At 43.1% G+C, this 20,257-nt stretch overlaps 1 protein-coding gene across 3 annotated transcripts in view; it reads right to left on the bottom strand.

Annotated features, from left to right (window-relative positions):
- The window catches only part of LOC137438682 (sodium/potassium-transporting ATPase subunit beta-1-interacting protein 3), a 208,347-nt gene that overhangs the window by 72,108 nt on the left and 115,982 nt on the right, over positions 1 to 20,257 (bottom strand). For all 3 annotated transcript variants that reach the window (XM_068133926.2, XM_068133925.2, XM_068133924.2), the window contains exons 2-3: positions 16,605 to 16,742; positions 2,229 to 2,309 (exon numbers count right to left, since the gene is read on the bottom strand). In XM_068133926.2, coding sequence (XP_067990027.1) covers positions 2,229 to 2,309; positions 16,605 to 16,742 — 219 coding nt within the window. The remainder of the gene's footprint in view (positions 1 to 2,228; positions 2,310 to 16,604; positions 16,743 to 20,257) is intronic.

Genomic DNA, 20,257 nt, shown 5'->3' with positions numbered 1-20,257 from the left:
ACGTCACAAACATTCTGCTCGATTCACTCCATCGTTTGTCTGCTGTCATTGTCTGTCTGCTTGGAAGTCAGCTAATATCACCTTCGTCAACAATCCTTGCTGCCTATATATAGTGTGGGCAAAATCGCATCCCGTTCGCTGTGAAGCACCAGGGGATTTTTTGGGTTTGTACCTCGTTTAAATTGAGTGAAACGAAACATTTTTAAAATTTCGAATTCTTTTCACTCAGATTTCACTATCTCCTTAATGCATATTATTAAGCTGTTTAAACTTTCTTCATATAAGACTAGCAGGAGAACCCGGCTTTGCCGTGGGGGTGGGGGGAGGGCGGTAGGAGGCAGGAGAGGGAGGGGTGAGAAAGGGGGTGGGGGGGAGTGGAAGGGGGAGGGATGCGAGAGGTGAGGGGAGAAGGAGGGGATATACTACATATGCATATTTGGGGGGAGGGAGAGGAGGGTGGCTTTGACAGGCCCCTCCGTTTTGGGGGAGGATGGATGAGAGGGTGAAAAAATTTACCCTTGCAAAGAGTGCTTTAACCTCAGTGTTGCCCAGGTAAAAAATGGAAATTGTAATGCCCTCTGCCACCATCACCAAGTGGTGCTACAAGGTACACATTTACATAGAGAGCTTACGCTCCTCTCCCGGTCCCCCACACCCCCGCATGAGGCCGCGGCCACATAGCCTATGTAACCCCCCAGACAAAGTTGTATTTGTATTTGTACCACGAGTAAAGTATAAGTGTTTATAACTGGAGTACCCGGCGTTGCTCAAGAGAAAAAGAAACATTAACATATTTGGAATGAGGGCAAATATAATGGAAAAGCAATTACATACAAATCAGAAATCATAATTTCACCTTTCCGTTGAATATATGCTGCTGAATGTGCCGTTCATCACGTTTCTGAGTTAAGTGTGATGCCGATTAGGAAGAAGAAGAAGCCGTACAACCAACTTCGTACACTTCCGGAATTGTTTGATTATTTGTGTTCAAATGTCTGGTGATTGTTTTGTATTTATTTATGCGAATGTGTAATTGTATATAACTGTCATTAATCAAAATGGCTAAGGCACTATCGAGCGATTTTTTAAAAATCCCCAAAAACGAACTTTTTTTTTTCAATTTTATTTATTTATTATTTTGGCCTAAAACACTCCCAGGCACTCACTGATGAACCTCTGAAAGTTTGACGAAGATCCGTTCAGCCATCTTTGAGAAAGATGGCGACACACACACACACACACACACACACACACACACACACACACACACACACACACACACACACACACACACACACACACACACACACACGAGTAGGTCACACAATTCTGTCTCTCTCTTATTCACAGACACACACGCACACATACACATACATCCACACACACACACATATATATATATATATATATATATATATATATGCACATATACACATATATACGTCCACACACACACACACACACACACACACACACACACACACACACACACACACACACACACACACACACACACACACACACACACACACACATATACATCCACACACACGTACACACATATGTACAGACAGACAGACAGACCAACAGCTCTGTTATATAGGAGATGATTTATAATACCGGCTACCAACAGGTGGCGTTATACGATATACATTCACATAGAGAGAAACGGGGTCTTCCCCTCAACTGAACTCCCTCCCCCAGATAACCTACTGTGAGAGAAATCATACTTCGGATACTTTTAGGCAACATGCAAAATTTGGTTGGATTTGGTTCAGCTGTTCTTTAGTTTTTGAAGCATATATAGACAATTAAACAAACACGAATTCAGCTTTATATATTGTTATGTTACACAGTTTTCAGGAACACATGGACCAACGTCCCTCTCCCCCACCGCACCCCCAATCAATTATTATTTTCATAATCTTCACAAAATCCTACAGCAGAGACTTGGAGAGAGAATTGGAAAGCTTAGGTAAAAAGGGATGTAGATGTCACCTGGACATCACAGGACAATGAAGACCTTTTCTTTGGTAACACAATATGATGCTTCAATGATGGAGGGAACCAGATTCCTAGAGCGTTAGAATTCCCGATTCACAGGATTTATAGAAACTTATTGGATTACCAAAAAAACTCCAAACTTCCAGGAGCACGGCTCTGGAGTTCAAGCGTAGTTTTATTTGAGTGGTTGTGCGAGTAGTTCCGAAGTTGAAGATGGTACTCACCCGCGATAAACCTCCAACCTCCAGGTAGAAGCAGATGAGGAAAATGTTCCAGGCGACCCAGAGGACACTCCAGATGGCATACTGGGAAAGGGAGGGCGGAAGAGGGGGGGAGGGGATCAGAGAGGGGAAACAAGAATCACGTGATAGAATAATATAAAAAATTCTGAGACCAGTTCAAAACAAAGACAGAAGAAGACCCTGCAAACAGCATAAAAAACAGCAATGGCCTTTTAGGGGTCACAGCACAGGTCACGAGTGTTTGCTGAGAAATATGGGTCAAGTGATGGAGGAAGTGTAGGTGGACAATCCTCAGCAAAAATGCTCATCTTGTCACCATTTTAAATGATCGACATCCTTATAACCTCAATATGATGAGCACTGTCTCTTTGATCCTTGTCTGCTTGTTTCAGTGCTACTCACTGTCATTTTTGTTTAACAGCAATCTAAGGATTGTGGCGGAGATTGGACGAGGACATGACAAGGACGTCACAAACAGGCCAACGACGTTGGTAGACATCAATGGACTTCAACATGAATGACAAGGACACTCGATTACAATGGACAGACACACAGTGTGTGGGACTTGAACCTGGGACCCCCATCACAGTCGACCAACCCAATGTTCCGCTGACCTTACTCTCATCTCGCTTTTCCATGAACCTTGACCACTGTAGAAAAATGTCTTTTGTTTGTTTCCATTTCTGTTGTCACAAACAATTGGAAGACCATTAGGATTGGCTGAAAACTGAAGGTAGCAAGACCAATGAGGCAATTGGCAGCCGCAGGCTACATATGAAATGATGAACTGTTCATTTCCAATTTAAGGACAAACTTGAGATGGAAAAATAAACTTTATCAACATCAAGCTTCATTTCCTCATTAGCTCACAGGTTGCAAAACACAAACTGCCACCCACAGGAATAGACAAACGCACCCAAAGGAAGAGACGATAGAACATATCGTGCGTGTTCTACATCCAGGTACTGTTCCTCAACGTCCCCTCGGAATCCGACCTTAAACCTGATGATCATAACAGCACAGGGCCTCAAAATTGTCACCAGTGCATCCATAAACAAGTTCTGAAAGCTGTAACTCGTTAAAAAAGGTCCATCAGGACAACGCCAACTCGTTTCGAGGGAAGCTGTGAATACCTTAGGCTTTTACGGGAGGAAAGAAATATGTTGCAGATGCTAAAAGGTCGTTACACAGATTGTTAGAACTAATTTCTCTAAAGCTGAAAGCCCAAGAGACTCACATAGGAAGTTTGTTCCAGACTGCCCGCTCCCAACATCGGCATTGTGAGCATTTAAGAAAAAATAAGCATGGCATCCCATAAACTACTCTTGTTGGGGGAAAACAGAAAATCCTAGACATTCATTAGCTATCGGAACAAAGATGACAGAATACACGGGGAACATCTGATGATGTGTGGATCACAGAAGTGACGGTGGGTTCCCCAGTGAATCATGGACAAATTCACATTTTCTCCACGTCCACAAACGTGCCCTCGGCAGATAAAAGGATTCTTCTTAGGAAGTCTTGTCCAGCCTTATTGTGACCGCAACTCAGGCCTTGCGCAACCTTATATAATATAAAATAACCACCTTTAGAGGCCATTTTTCCCCGCAAAGCAGGGGTTGGCCTTTTTCGGGAACCGTGGTTGTTGTTGTTTTTCGGTCCCCTTTTTGAAGCAATGTTTTACGGCCGGATGCCCTTCCTGACGCCAACCCTTTTTTGCCGCCTTTAACGACAAACAGGGATTTACCAGTGAACTGGTACTCAATTAGCCGACCTCGGAAGGATGACAGGCTGAGTCAACCCCCCTGGCGTTAATTCAGCGATCGACCGGGATACGAACCCAGGATCCTAGGATCCTAAGCCGGCACCCTAGCCGCAAGCCCAAAACCAGGGTTGCGCAACCTTACCCTAACCATAACTCGAGCCGTGTCCATTCGTATCCTAACGATAACTGAAATCATATCCAGCCTTATCCTATAACCTTAACTCACAAAAGACTGCAAAAGGATTAAGACTAAGAACTAAGAAAATATAGAAACAACTATGGTACTACTACTATGATGACTACCCCTGCAACGGTCCAAATTATTCCCTTATTGAGGGGTCAGCCCAATTCTTTCACAAACAACTGGTTAGACCTAACAATCGACCAAAGGTCATTTTTGGAGGAATTTGTAATTTGTTCAAGGTGCTGGCGATAACCCATCTCCTCTTCAGAAAAGACACAATGGGGTCTTTAATATCCACCAACTGATGCTCACAGATAGGCCACCTGGCTTATTGTCCATCCATGGGACAGAGCACCTTGTGATCCAAATCTAGAGTCGGGTTGGGATCAAACCCAGGCTAGACAACTCAAAGGTAGGTGCCTTACCTCTCCACCATCCTGTCAGACTGAGTAAACATAGAAACCAAAGCAATTTGTACAAAGCCATATTCTATGCCTTCCACAACCAGCAAAACCAAACTACCATTTTGTGCCGGGCACGCCAGAACTGAGGCCCGAGTGTGGCAGATATCGGGCAACCGTTCATCTTGGAAAGGTCAAACCCCAAAGATACCTCATGCAGAGACCCTCAGGGAGTAAAACTATCCTGAAGGCAAAATGGTTGTGCTATAAGAGGTTCCTGTTAGAAAGACCTAACTGGCAAGTGTCTGGAGCTTTAAATGAGTCTTCGGATTTGCCTTACGTTGGCACAATTCATCAGAGTTGTTTGTACTTATAATGCTCATTTTGCCTCACACATTTTTATCCAACAAAGAAAAGATTGCAGAAAATACATCAGGAAGAAAAAAAAAAAGCCTCTTGATATTCCGAGCAAAAATGATGGATCATTAGAAAGGTCTGAAACTAGCCCGGGTGCACCATGTATACCGACCATGGTGCAAACAAGCTGGAAATGCAATCTCTCCTGTTTGGCGCATGGTCTGCAACTGTCCAAAAACAATTAGGGAAGACAATACATCTTTGAAATGATGTAATTTGCTCAGAATGCTCGGTACGCATGCACAGAAACCCCTAGCAACAACGGTTATGGGAACAGGGAACATATATCTTGTGTGCCAGATAAAGATTGTTACTTGAAATGGCTCACAGAGCTTCTAAAATAAGCCAAAAATACTTGTAAAAGTACTTGAGAAAGACAGGGGTTGTGCCTCTGCACACCAAAATATTTGGCTAATTTTCTGATCAACTCGCCCAAAAAGTTGATATCATGCAGCCCGTACTGCAAAAACTCCTGATGATGTGGTCCTGAGTAAGGCCTGTGGATGGCAGCGTTCTACCTGACCTCCCAGATCATTCCTGTCAGTGAGTGGATTTTGAACCTTGTGGGATTAACTCACCTGAGCATGGCAGGCTTGGTGATATATTTAATGGATATCTGCAATTGGAAAGACGATGCCGTCATTCCTAACATTCAGACAGACTTCCCAGAGGGAGACACCGTGCCTGGTTTGGGTGCTTCTCAACACCGATCGAAAGTCATATATGGTGCTTGTGAATGCACAGGGTAAGTTTAAAATGATAATATTTACTATTAATCATGTTTGGGAAGAGGAGGTGGATAGGGGAGGGTGCAAGTGGGAGCTAAATGGGCTGTGAGGGTCATTATAAATAGTCGGATCCCGACATTCGTGGTCTCAACATTTGCAGGTTTTGCGTATTCATGGTTGATAAAATGCGACCTGCTTCTACATTCATGGCTCTTTGTCCCACACCCCATGTATTCACGTTTTTCCAGAGGTGCAAAATTTTTTTCCATGAACCGTGAGCATAACAGTTCTAAAACATATCTTCACCAGCCATGCATAAAGCAGCTGGACGTATGCAAAAAAACACATCTTCCACGACATTCGCGGCCATACGCATCATGTTTTCGCGGCCACATAAAAATTTTTTTAGCCGCACTACAAGCGAGCTTCGCAAGATGTCCCACCATTCGCACTATAAACATAGCTTCGTGGGATGTCCCACCAGCTACGTAATACGTAATCCCCTGTGAGTTACTGTACAGAATGAAAACACTTCACCGCATCTATGAGTGCAATTAGCAGCTGCTCCATATGGCATCATCCAAGCCCTCAGACAATGAAAACGCTTCACCGCATCTATCACCTACTGCGTAATATGTTATGCCCCGTGGGTTATGCAGAGTGTCCCATAAGTCTGGAACATCAATGTCCCATAAGTCTGGAAATGAAAAAAAAATAAACGAAAAAAATAATGAATAACTTATTTTGCCCTATGGTTCCAGACTTTCGAGTTGTTGCCATTCGCAGCCTTTTTCATGAACCACGAACTGTTGGGAACCTATAACCTATCACGCTTTATCCCATTCAAACAATGGCACGATATTCACGGATTTTCCTTGTCATTCGTGGATTTTTTTCGCTGAATTAGCTGAATTGTATATTTTCCGTGATTCAGGAACCGCCGGGAACCTATAACCTATCACCCTTTATCCCATTCAAACAATGGCACGATATTCGCGGATTTTCCTTGCCATTTGCGATTTTTTCGCTGAATTTGCTGAATCATGTATTTTCCGTGATTCAGGAACCGCCGGGAACCTATAACCTATCACTCTTTATCCCATTCAAACAATGGCACGATATTCGCGGATTTTCCTTGCCATTTTCGATTTTTTCGCCGAATTCACTGAATTAGCTGAATCATGTATTTTCTGAGATTCAGGAATCGCCGGGAACCTATAACCTATCACCCTTTATCCCATTCAAACAATGGCACGATATTCGTGTATTTTCCTTGCCGTTCATGCATTTTTACGCTGAATTCTCTGAATTAGCTGAATTGTGTATTTTCCGTGATTCAGGAACCGCCGGGAACCTAAAACCTATCACCCTTTATCCCATTCAAACAATGACACGATATTCGCGGATTTTCCTTGCCATTTGCGATTTTTTTGCCGAATTCGCTGAATTAGCTGAATCATGTATTTTCTGTGATTCAGGAACCGCCGGGAACCTATATCCTATCACCCTTTGTCCCATTCAAACAATGGCACGATATTCGCGTATTTTCCTTGCCATTCGTGGATTTTTTCACCGAATTCTCTGAATTAGCTGAATTGTGTATTTTCCGTGATTCAGGAACCGCCGGGAACCTAAAACCTATCACCCTTTATCCCATTCAAACAATGGCATGATATTCGCGGATTTTCCTTGTCATTTGCGATTTTTTCGCCGAATTCGCTGAATCATGTATTTTCTGTGATTCAGGAACCGCCGGGAACCTATAACCTATCACCCTTTATCCCATTTAAACAATGGCACGATATTCACGGATTTTCCTTGCCATTCGTGGATTTTTTCGCCGAATTCTCTGAATTAGCTTAATTGTGTATTTTCCGTGATTCAGGAACCGCCGGGAATCTATAACCTATCAGCCTATATCCCATTCAAACAATAGCATGATATTCGCGGATTTTCCTTACCATTTGCGAGTTTTTCACCGAATTCGCTGAATTAGCGGAATCATGTATTTTCCGTGATTCAGGAACTGCCGGGAACCTATAACCTATCACACTTTATCCCATTCAAACAATGGCACGATATTCGCGGATTTTCCTTGCCATTTGCGATTTTTTCACCGAAATCGCTGAATTAGCTGAATCATGTATTTTCCGTGATTCAGGAACCGCCGGGAACCTATAACCTATCACACTTTATCCCATTCAAACAATGGCATGATATTCGCGGATTTTCCTTGCCATTTGCGATTTTTTCGCCCAATTCGCTGAATCATGTATTTTCCGTGATTCAGGAACCGCCGGGAACCTATAACCTATCACCCTTTATCCCAATCAAACAATGGCACGATATTCACGGATTTTCCTTGCCATTCGTGGATGTTTTCGCCGAATTCTCTGAATTAGCTGAATTGTGTATTTTCCGTGATTCAGGAACCGCCGGGAATCTATAACTTATCACCCTTTATCCCATTCAAACAATAGCATGATATTCGCAGATTTTCCTTGCCATTTGCGAGTTTTTCACCGAATTCGCTGAATTAGCGGAATCATGTATTTTCCGTGATTCAGGAACTGCCGGTAACCTATAACCTATCACACTTTATCCCATTCAAACAATGGCACGATATTCACGGATTTTCCTTGCCATTTGTGATTTTTTCACCGAATTCTCTGAATTAGCTTAATTGTGTATTTTCCGTGATTCAGGAACTGCCGGGAATCTATAACCTATCACCCTTTATCCCATTCAAACAATAGCATGATATTCGCGGATTTTCCTTGCCATTTGCGAGTTTTTCACAGAATTCCCTGAATTAGCGGAATCATGTATTTTCCGTGATTCAGGAACTGCCGGGAACCTATAACCTATCACCCTTTATCCCAATCAAACAATGGCACGATATTCACGGATTTTCCTTGCCATTCGTGGATGTTTTCGCCGAATTCTCTGAATTAGCTTAATTGTGTATTTTCCGTGATTCAGGAACCGCCGGGAATCTATAACCTATCACCCTTTATCCCATTCAAAGAATAGCATGATATTGGCGGATTTTCCTTGCCATTTGCGAGTTTTTCACCGAATTCGCTGAATTAGCGGAATCATGTATTTTCCGTGATTCAGGGACTGCCGGGAACCTATAACCTATCACACTTTATCCCATTCAAACAATGGCACGATATTCGTGGATTTTCCTTGCCATTTGCGATTTTTTCACCGAATTCGCTGAATTAGCTGAATCATGTATTTTCCGTGATTCAGGAACAGCCGGGAACCTATAACCTATCACACTTTATCCCATTCAAACAATGGCACGATATTCGCGTATTTTCCTTGCCATTCACGGATTTTTTCGTCGAATTCACTGAATTAGCTGAATCATGTATTTTCCGTGTTTCAGGAACCGCCGGGACCCTGGCGCGATATTCGCCTATTTTCCTTGCCATTCGCGGATTTTTTTCGTCGAATTAGCTGAATTAGCTGAATCATGTATTTTCCGTGATTCTGGAACCGCCGGGAACCTATTCCCCCATTTTCCCATTGAAACAATGCCCCCACATTCGCGGCATTTTTCAGGAAAGTATCCCCCATGAATGTCGGGGTCCGATTGTGTGTGTGTGTGTGTGTGTGTGTGTGTGTGTGTTTGTGTGTGTTATATCCACTGCCACTGTTCGCTTGTACCAACAGGAAATTATAGGAATCCTACTCCTCTCAGAGGAATATTTCTCATGTTCCTATATTTCCGTGAGGCGGATTTGCATTCCTGAATGGAACAATTGTGGTTAACCACTTCGAAATTGCCACTCTTTCATCGAAACACTGAAAATTATGTTAAAAGACTTTTAATTACAGAGTACTCAATAGTACCGGCAAGTTATAAGTGTCTGGTAAGGAGAACTGAGTCATGAAAACACACACAAGGCATGCGCAAAAAACCTCCTTTAGAATTCATACGTCATTTCGAATCGTAAGTCACGTATTGGTGGTGCTTGCTTAAAATCACGTGATTACAGTCGTCATAATCACCTTAATAGTTGTTATACAATCACAAAACTGTGTGTCTGTGTGTCTGTCTGTATGTCTGTGTGTATGTCTTTCTGGCTGTAACTTTTTACGTTAAACATTTTACATATCATAAAGTAACATTTGGGCTTTTGTGATCAAATATTCAAAAAAGCATTATTGTTAGAATATGGAGAAGACAAATAAATAATTTGGTGAAAAGGTCAAAGGGTCAAAGGCAACGTCACATAAAATCGTCAAAATGCAATTCACCTGAAATTTTAAGAATTTGCATATTGGGTCACTGCATTGGTTCACCAAAACTAGATACAAATTGCCTTTTTTTTAAATCAAAAGGTCAAAGGTCAAGGTAAAATCGTTAATTTTTGATCCGATTGACTTGGGATTTTCAGAATTTGCATGTTGTGTCACTGAATGGATTCACCAAACAAACGCTCGAAGCTGATTGTTTTTTTTTTTAGTTCAAAAGATCAAAGGTCTTGGTCACAAAATTGTCAATTCCCATCTGATCGACTTGAAAACTGAGCAGGGTTTGCACATTGGGGGCACTGAAGTCTATTGCTCTTGAGATCAAAAGGCCAGGGATGCCTAAACTTTTTTGGGTATTTTTACCCTCGCCTGAGGAGAGGGTATTGCATTTGAGTCGTTTGTTTGTTTGTCTGTCTGTTTGTTTGTTTGTTTGTCCGCACAGAATAAATATGATTTTCTCCGCAACCGTTGGTCCGATTGACAGGAAATTTTCACCATTGGTGCAACTCCACCGGTATATATATTTTTAATAATTATGACGTCATAGGGAACGTGGTATGGGTGCCATCTTGGAAAAACCGAAAAAAATTGCACCCCTATATCTCCGAAAACGCTGAATAGAAAAAATTGAGACGTGGCTCATTGTAAAGAACTCTCCATGTGGAATAAAAGATATTAATGATGATGCCATAGGTGCCTCCATTATGACGTCATAATTCGACAAGTACAAAACTTCATCCTATCAAGATGAAATTTCTTGAGTGCCATCTTGAGTGCCAAAAAAATGATGAAGACGTCATCGGTCACGTGGTTGAGCCGTCATCTTGAAAAAAACCGAAAACATTTGCACCTCTATATCTCCGAAAGCGCTGCATAGAAAAAATTGAGACATGGTTCATTGTAAAGAACTCTCCATGTGGAATAACATATGTTAATGATGATGTCATAGGTGCCTCTGTTATTACGTCATAATTCCTCAAGTACAAAACTTAATCTGATCTAAGATGAAATTTATTGAGCATCATCTATGGATAAATTGGTGGAGAAAAAAATTAATAATGATGACGTCATCGGTCACGTGGTTCGGCCGCCATATTTGTTTTAACACAAAAGCCTTAAAACCACTGAAGACATCCTGGCGAGGGTTTGCAATCCGATTGCTCTTTCTAGTTTTAGCTGTTTTCGTCATGCTTAGCATATGGAAGAAGCAGAAGTCTGAATGCAAAGCGGAGATGGACAGGCTTTGCATTTTCGGATGCTTTCTAGTTTTCACCCCTCAGCCCAAATTGGGCTAAGGCCAAAAAATATATATTGCTGGTCTCTGGTCAGACCAAAGTTCCAGAATTGATGCGGTGATGCGGTTTTTTTTTCTTTTCTTTTTTTTAAAAGCATGGATTTGTGCATGGAAAAGCATGGATAGAGGTTTTTTGTGTCCCCATGCCTTGCAGTCCTCCTCATCTGCTGTGGCGCCGTCCAGAGAGAAATTAAAGACAGCCAATGGGACTGGTAGGCCTTTTTGTAAAAAATGAACACAAGCTTAAGTTATTTTAAAATGTATTTATTTTGAAAATTATTAAGTTCTTCAAGCATATTATAGACTGCCATTTCGTTCTCGAGATCGCCTCGCCGTACCGTCAAACATTCCAATGCGTCGATCGCGTCAACACTGCGCATGCGCAAGTGGTCTAACAGGCCGATGGTCTCCCACGATCTCTTCTCCCAGTCCACCAGATTATCACAGACACTTACAACTTCACGACAAACGAGATAGGATCCAGTCCTAACTAACGAGACCACCCGCAGCTCTTTAGGCCTTCTGGTTGCTTCACATGAACCCGACAAAGAACGTCTTCGTTTCAATAAATGACAATATCCAGCCGATAGAGGCCTTGCAACACGTGAGCGTCGTCCATGGCAACCGGTTCCGGCCGCCATCTTGGGTGGCATAAACAACATGGCGGGAAAGCTGTCGTTTGATCAGACAGACCTGTCAGTTTATGCCCGTAGCTTGCCCGTTGAGGCGTTTCCGCGGTATTGCGAGAAACTGAGGCTGTGTCATCTGCCTGTGGACCCGTGTGGACCCACAAGTACGCCACACACACTCCACAGTCCACACACACTCCACACGTATGCCACACGTATGCCACACATACGCCACAAGTACGCCACACGTACGCCACAAGTACGTCACACGTATGCCATACACACTCCACACGTACGCCACACACACTCCACACGTACACAGGTACGCCACACTTACGCCATACGCACTCCACATGTACGTAACCAAATGCCTAATCCTGCTTTTCGCTTAGCGAGCGAAGGTAACAACCTCATGAGCCATATTCTCACCTGAGAGCTGCAGTCCAGGCAGCTATGAATCCGTTTTAGCGTTGTAATGTGTCGTCCGGAAAACGGTAGAATGACAAGCCCGATCCCTTATGAAATCGGGCTGTACATCCGACAACACAACAACTCTTTACCATCGTGTAGGGGGCAATTTATATGTGAGACGAGTTTCAAATTGCCGCCATTACGTATGGTGGCAGAAGCAATGTTTTGCCGCCCAAGGGTCACGTGACTAAGACGATGACGTCACATGCAACTTCCCTTTTGGATTCATGACGTCACGGCACACAAAACTACTCATATGTTTTGAACGGCTGGTTGGATTTGGACAAACTAAACGCAGTTTTGTAGGGGAGAACCGTGCGCGAACGTCGATACCAAATCTGAAAAAAAACTGTTGACGCGCAGGGTCAAAATCGATGCGCGCGTTGACCAGAACCCGGAAATATATTTTTCTCGGCCTAAGGGGTATTGTCGTCACGGGCGTCGTCCGGGCGTCCGTCAACTTTTGGTTTCCGTCAATTTCAAGGAGAACGGCTTGTCCGATTAAATCCATTTTTGCAGTGTGTGTTGGGGTTGAGTAGAGGAAGGTTCCTTTCGAAAATGGGCGCGCTGCGATTTTCAATATGGCCGCCACGGCAGCCATCCGGGTGTCCATCACGGCCGCCACGCCGTGATGCCATCTTGAAATTGGTTTCCGTCAATTTCGAGCAGAACGGCTTGTCCGATTAAATCCATTTTTTGCAGTGTGTGTTGGGGTTGAGTAGAGGAAGGTTCCTTTCGAAAATGGGCGCGCTGCGATTTTCAATATGGCCGCCACGGCAGCCAACTTGAAATTGGTTTCCACCATGCTTGGGCTGAGGGGTTACGCCCGCTTTGCGGTGCTATTTATTATTACTGCATTGCTCCTCCATCAGCTCAAAAGAACAATTAGCTGTTTGTTTTTACCCAAAGTCTACTTTGAGATTATGCCTAGTGTTGGCTTAACGGTCAAAGCGGTTGGGTTAGGATCTTAGGTTTTTGACTTTGAGCCCCTGTCATGTCGTTGAAATAACAGCAGGTGGGTTGACTCAGCCTGTCATTTTAACAAGACCCTCTCCTGGACATCACAATCAATACACAGGTACACAATCAGCCATCCATACTGAGCTACCTATACCATTCCCGACAACAACCATATGTACCCCTAAATCACCAATACTTCAAGGTAGTTCTCCAATTCAATTTTAAAACTATCTCTCTCTATGTCCTTCCTCAGATGTGGTAACCAAACTGTACAGGACATTCTAAATGAGGCCTTAACCAAATTCCTATACTGTGTTATCATGACCTATTTTGATTTTTTACTTATCCTAATGTCGTTACAAATGGATCTCTACATATATTCCTAAATATCTTTCCTGGAAATTCTCAGCACCCAGAGAATAATCCCTCCTAGAGTTTGTTTTTGCCATTTTTCTTAACCATTATTATATTTTCCATTTCCATTTCCCAGTTCCTCCAAAGTGTCTCAACCATCTCTATCGGTTGCAATGCAAAATGGACCCGGAACACACTCCTTCGGAATTTCATTTATTCCTGCCTTCCATCCCAGCATAATCCATTTTACTCCTACTCTCCGCTTCTGCTCTTGAGATGATTCTCAATCCAGTCTGGCATCCTGCGCACACATTTACTACCTACATGCGCCACACGTAAGGCCATTTGGTCCAACATGGCTGCACTACGTCACCACCATATCATCATTCCCAGCACTTCCTTGAACAAATTTTTGTCTAAACCACACAAACTAGTATGTAGTCGGTAATGAATCCCAAAGTGTTGCTGAGTTTCAATAACGATTGTGTATCGGTGCAATTTTTTTTTGCAGTTATAATGCTAAATAGAACAGTTTTGAGAATGACATTATGGCTGGATGGGATGAGGTACCTACCTTCAAGATGGAATGGCCAAGGTTTTATTACAACAGCAGTTCAGTAAGGGATGATAACAGGAACTTGTGTGTCGAGCTTATTTACGACTGCATCGGGTGCCTATCCTCCATCGTTAGAGACACGTCGAGCTTTGGGTCGAGCGAACCCACCAACCATGGATGCCCTGAGCATTTTGATTCCTTGTGCAGGAGATCCTCTTGTTTCCTCTTGTTTTCCTCGATGGACTATCATTCACATTAGACTTCAACTCGAAGCTCCGGCTTGCTGATCCTCCGCTTTGATACCGGGTACTGGCCGCTCATCATGGCGAGGAAAGCGGAGTAGGCCCGGAGGAAGCCTGGAAAAGCTGGGCGTCTAACAATAAGGAAAAAAAGGACTGCATACCCAATGCGGTTCTGAAATTGGCAATCTCACAGCGTTCAGTCGAGCATGGCCTTGTCAAATAGGCTTAAGTAACGGAGAACAGATGCAATTGCACACTTGGAAGTGGGTTCAAATGAGGAAAAAAAAGTGATTTATCTCTCTTTTTTTTTACGACATCTCGGAAAAGGACTCCACCTATGGTGTTGAGGAAGTCAATCTCGATCGTTTCCAATTTGTGATAAGCATTGTATGCTGAATACATCTCGAAAGAACCCCAAAACAGAAAATAAATCACATATACCGTCTCCGCTCACCCCATGCTCATAGCACTCTACCACCTTAAGCACATATCACAAGAAACAAAGGTAAACGAAGGACAGGTTGAGAAAGAGTCCTCAATAAAAGGTTGAGAAGGAAGAGTGATATGAAGATCATCATAGCGTTGCATTGATGGCGGAAAGAATAATCACATCTCATCTGCTCAATGGAGGAGGTAAATTGAGTGACGTGAACAATTTGTACAACAAGGGAAACATATCTCGTAATTATACCTTTGACACAGATATTTAACCTCAAAACAAACTGATATGCATGAAAAGCATAATTATATAGGGTCGAATGCTCTTGGAGGAGTTGCACCCAAATGTACATAAATAAATGGGATAACATCGGATACTTGAGACAAATACAATGCTCACCTTGGGGGAAGTGACATCACTTCCCAGAGCACTTTGGGTACCAGCGAAGCAACCTTTTTATGACTTCGATTTTCTCTCCGCACTCAGTGGGGGAATTATTGAGACATTCCTGCAGTTCCCATGGATGCCGTTCCCATGGTTTGTCCGTGCTCTATCCTCTAAATGCGCAGCTCAATGGAATACTGCTCTCCCCTCTGGGCCGGTGCTCCTGCTTCACACCTAGCTCGGCTTCACGCTGTTGAAACCAAAGCTTTCAGAATCATTGGAATCTCCCACGATGAAGTTAACTCCGAGGGCCTTTCACTCACTCACCGCAGGCAGGTTGGTGGTCTTTCTGTCTCCTCACTCCTTTCTTTTCCTGTTTATTAATTTTCTTGCTTGTTGTGTCCAAATGCAACCCTGCTACCCCATTGTCAGTTCATATACCTTCCATCACCTTGCTCTTCTATGACCCAAATCTTGCAGAGAAAAAAGTGAGTATTTTATGGGATGGTAGGGAGAACAATGTGGAAGAAGTGGTGAAGCAAAGGGAAGGGGAAAGGTCATGTATGTGAAGAGGAGGAATGATCTGGTGAAGGAGGTTAAAGTAATTTCCATTTCTGTTTTGTGAAATTATATATAGGTAGATATGCCTGGTACTGCTATACTGGGGAAAAGAGCATTGGTAGGCAAATAAACACCAAATGAAGCTTGATCCTGAGACGACATTGATATCTATTTCAGCAATGACAGTTTTAGGTTTCTAAACATACCATTTAGAAAAAGCATAACGTTCCTAACCCATGCGACAAAATGACCCTGAGTTAGCGCACTTTACCCGATTCAAAGTATGGATTGTACCATTACAAAAAAGGGGGAGATGTGGATTGTACCATTACAAAAAGGGGTGTGTATAAAACCTTATTACGACTACTTTCGTTGAATTGGGTAGGAATTGGGACACCGTGAATAAAGACACGGGATGAATCGGGTAATGGATTGAATTGGGTAATGGCCTGAGAAATATAATGTAAGAGGTTAATGGGGTTAGGGTTAGGGTTAGTGCAGTTAGGGTTCCTACCTGATTCAACCCATTACCTTATTCAACCCCTTTTTTGAAATGGTTGAATGCACAACTCCCCCTTTTTGTAATGGTACATTCCATGCTTTGAATCAGGTAAAGGGTAAAAGGGTGCTAACTTCATGGACCCTACGACGATGGTTGTGGGAAAGGTAAGTAGTAATAGGTACTCCGCCAAGGAGTCCCTCACCAGAACAACATAGCGCGGCCTGTACTGGGCCGAGCCAAAGAGGCCGAGAATGAGCAGCAGGACCTGCAGGAAGTTCACGAGAACCGGAGCCCACTGATAGCCCAAGAAGTCAAACACCTGCCGCTCGAGTACTGCCATCTGTGGAGGATGAGGAGGAAATAGAAAAGGAAAAAGAATGAAGAGGAGAATCTCTCCACAACAAGGTGTCTATACTACTGCGGCGATCAACGTGGCCATGTGCCTTGGATCGGGAGAATCAGCTTGGACTCCTAACCCCAACCATCACACCACAAGGTTTAATGGAGGAATCCGTTTCTGAGCTACAGCAGTACAAGGTAGTCTGCGGTGGTGAGATTCAGAATGGACAATGAAATGAAAGCTTGTTAGACAAAACAAATGAGTGAAAAGAAAACGTTAAGGGAAAACAAACTCGTTAGAGACACGATTGTTTTCAATGTGAATAAAACAAAGAAAAATGACATGTCCAATGAGACAGTAAATAGGAACGTGTTTGAATTTGAATGTTTGAAAAATGCATAATGAATAAAGATTAGCAGAATGAATGGAAGCTCCAGAAACTAATTAAGGTGAGAAAGTGTGCAGTGCAGGTAAGCACGAGTACAATTTTATAAACAACTTTAAAAAGGCACAATTATCGGGAACTAGCTGAAGTACCTGGCATTGCCTGATGAACTATGTATTTAGATATTTCCTGATTGACAAATTGAGGCAATGCTGTCCTTTTGGTTTCATATATATTACCAATCTTGGGCATTGTAAAATGTGCTTGGGCCACTTTCCTTTCTTTTAACTTATATTAATTTGATTTTTTTTATATACAACAAATCATTACAACCTCAACATACGATCTTCACAAAACATGTTACTCAGTCACTCCATGAAAAAAACGCAGGTAGTGTATAAGCAACATACTCACAAGAGGCCTGAACACAGAGGTGTTATCATAAACCTGTGTAAAGCAATCGATTTAATAATAGGCACATGTGAAACACTATGGTAATTAATTTTGTGTTGTTGACAACAAATCACAATATACAACCTCAACATACGATCTTCACAAAACATATTACTCAATCGCTCCCGGGTAAAAAAAAACCCCCAGGCAATGTGAGACCCTAGCGAGGCTTAAAGAGCCTTGTGAGGCCTAAAGTCCAATTAATTTATCGGATTAATTTTTTTTTTCAAGTATTTTTATCCAAACATAACCACCTTCCTCTGAATGAAAGAGGTTTCTGAATGAACAGAGAGAGGGAGTGAAAGAGCGGAAGAGCAGGATTTTAGGACCCGTGGGCTGATGCGGTCTGGTCCAGTTGCAGAATCAGTCGAGGGTTGACAGAAAATTCTCCACGTTGTCAGGAGGAACCTCTTCCATGCAAAGTTTGGTTGCACTGGTTCCTTCAGGGTCCGAATGCATAAGCGAACAAACAAACGAACAAACAAACTTCTTTATATATTAAATACCGTTTGGGGTACGATAATTCATTTTTCTATTCCTTCGTGGCTATATACTCATAATGTGTCGAAATGGGAAAGGGGGTGTATCCAATCGGATTGATGTATCCAATCATAATGTATTAATAATGTATCCAATCGAATTGAAGATGGGAAGGAATCTGACATTTGCGTACGTAATAAATAGATATCTCTATTACCTTCATCTGGTTACATGTATTAGGGACCTGTATGTGAGATATCAAGAGTCAGACTCAAAACATTTGTGGCTCAGACATGACCAGACTCCGATGCTATTTTTGATATTGTGCTTTTCATGATTTCTTTGAGCCAACCTTGCGATTTGAACTCCGCTTGTCGGAACTTGACTACCTCTTCTTTTCTCAATGTATTTTTATTTCTTCTTCCGTTTGTCTTTTCCTCATGACTATTTTTGCCTCTTAGAATGTTGAAGCAATGAGCCCATCGCGATTCGACAGCAAACAGTGGAAAGGACATTCTGTAAACACTAACTTGGTTTGTAATGTTTGTTTAATTTCAATTGTTTGGTTTTTATTGAGCCTCAAAGATCCAGGGGCTGGGAGGGTAGCCTAGAGGTGTGTGCAATTGCCTTTGAGCTGTTCAGCCTGGGTTCGAATCCTGACTCACTATCATCCTGGTGTTTCAAAGGCAGGGCAACTCATCAATGTGTATTATCCCTTGGATGACGTTAAGCCAGGAGACACCTTTGCCAGGACTGAAGGCAATTTAAGGTTATCGATGCAAACGTCGGCAGAGAAGGAAAATAATACATTTTAAAAACGGTCTTACCTGGGCCAATATATCACAAGGCAAGCGCTAGTGATTGGCAAGTCAAACTTGGCAAGATTGGCAAGGCTTTCATCCGCAGCTCAATGGAGTACTGCTCTCCCCTCTGGGCTGGTGCTCCTGCCTCACACCTAGCTCGACTTCACGATATTGAAACCAAAGCTTTCAGAATCATTGGAATCTCCCGCGATGAAGCTAACTCAGAGGGCCTTTCTCTCTCTCACCGCAGGCAGGTTGGTGGTCTTTCCGTGTTCTACCGACTCCTCTCCGGCCTTGCTCCCCCAGCTATATCTGTGCTCTGTCCCCCAAATATTCCTACAGGTCGCACAAGATCTGCTAGCAACCCTCTCATGGTTAAACTGCCAAAATCAAGACCTTCTGCTCACCTTCACTCTTTCATTCCTCTTTTCTCCCACCTCTGGAACAAGCATCCTCACATTCTTCAATCCCTCTCATCCCTCCAGGTCTTTAAAACAGCTGTTCACCACCATCTCTTATCTTCCCCCATCCAAAAGCTTGATCTTTTCTACCCCCACTAATTCACCCCAGATCCACTTCTTTCCTGGAAGTTCGAGCAGTGTCCATGTGTTTTTTACTTCTCCCACCCACCCCCCCTCACCCCTCCCCCTTTCCCATGCCCCACTCCAAGCCCTCTCCCTCCCACAGATGTCCCAATGTCCCTGTTCTCTATTGTTGTACTTGTGTGCTTCCCTCCCTCTCTCTCCATCTTGTCTCCCGCACCCTTTATTATATGTTTTTTATGTGTCCGTTTGTTTTTTGTGATTAATGTTAACTCTTACACGAGCCTCGATCTTGCATACAAAAAAATAAATAAATAAATGACGTGCAGCTGGACGCTCAATTCGAGCACCGGAACAACACCCGATCTGATACAACATAATTCTCACCATTCAAAGTGCTATAGTCTATTTTGAGGAATGTTAAACCAGGTCCAATGCACAGGGCATTTATCCCAGGTAAGAGTGGGTGTATTGGATGAGACATCAGCGGAGAGGACGCGGTGCTGTCTTCTTCAATTAGCACAAGAAAAAAATGCAATTAATGCAACCCGGGAGATGTGCAATGAGGCAAACTCTACCCATCTCATTAAATAGGTTGGAGTCTGGGGGTGGGAGTGGGCACAGAGGGGACTGAGTTGGGAGTGCGAGTGGGCAGAGAGGGGACAGAGTTGGGAGTGAGAGTGGGAAAAGAGGGGACAGAGTTGGGAGTGGGAGTGGGCAGAGAGGGGACAGAGTTGGGAGTGAGAGTGGGCAGAGAGGGGACAGAGTTGGGAGTGGGCATAGAGGGGACAGAGTTGGGAGTGAGAGTGGGAAAAGAGGGGACAGAGTTGGGAGTGGGAGTGGGCAGAGAGG

The sequence above is a fragment of the Myxine glutinosa genome, chromosome 13 (genome assembly GCF_964187855.1).
Source record: "Myxine glutinosa chromosome 13, kmMyxGlut1.1, whole genome shotgun sequence".
Lineage (NCBI taxonomy): Eukaryota > Metazoa > Chordata > Myxini > Myxiniformes > Myxinidae > Myxine > Myxine glutinosa.
The sequence above is the reverse complement of the archived record's forward strand: the minus strand, read 5'-3'. Positions and strand labels throughout refer to the sequence as shown.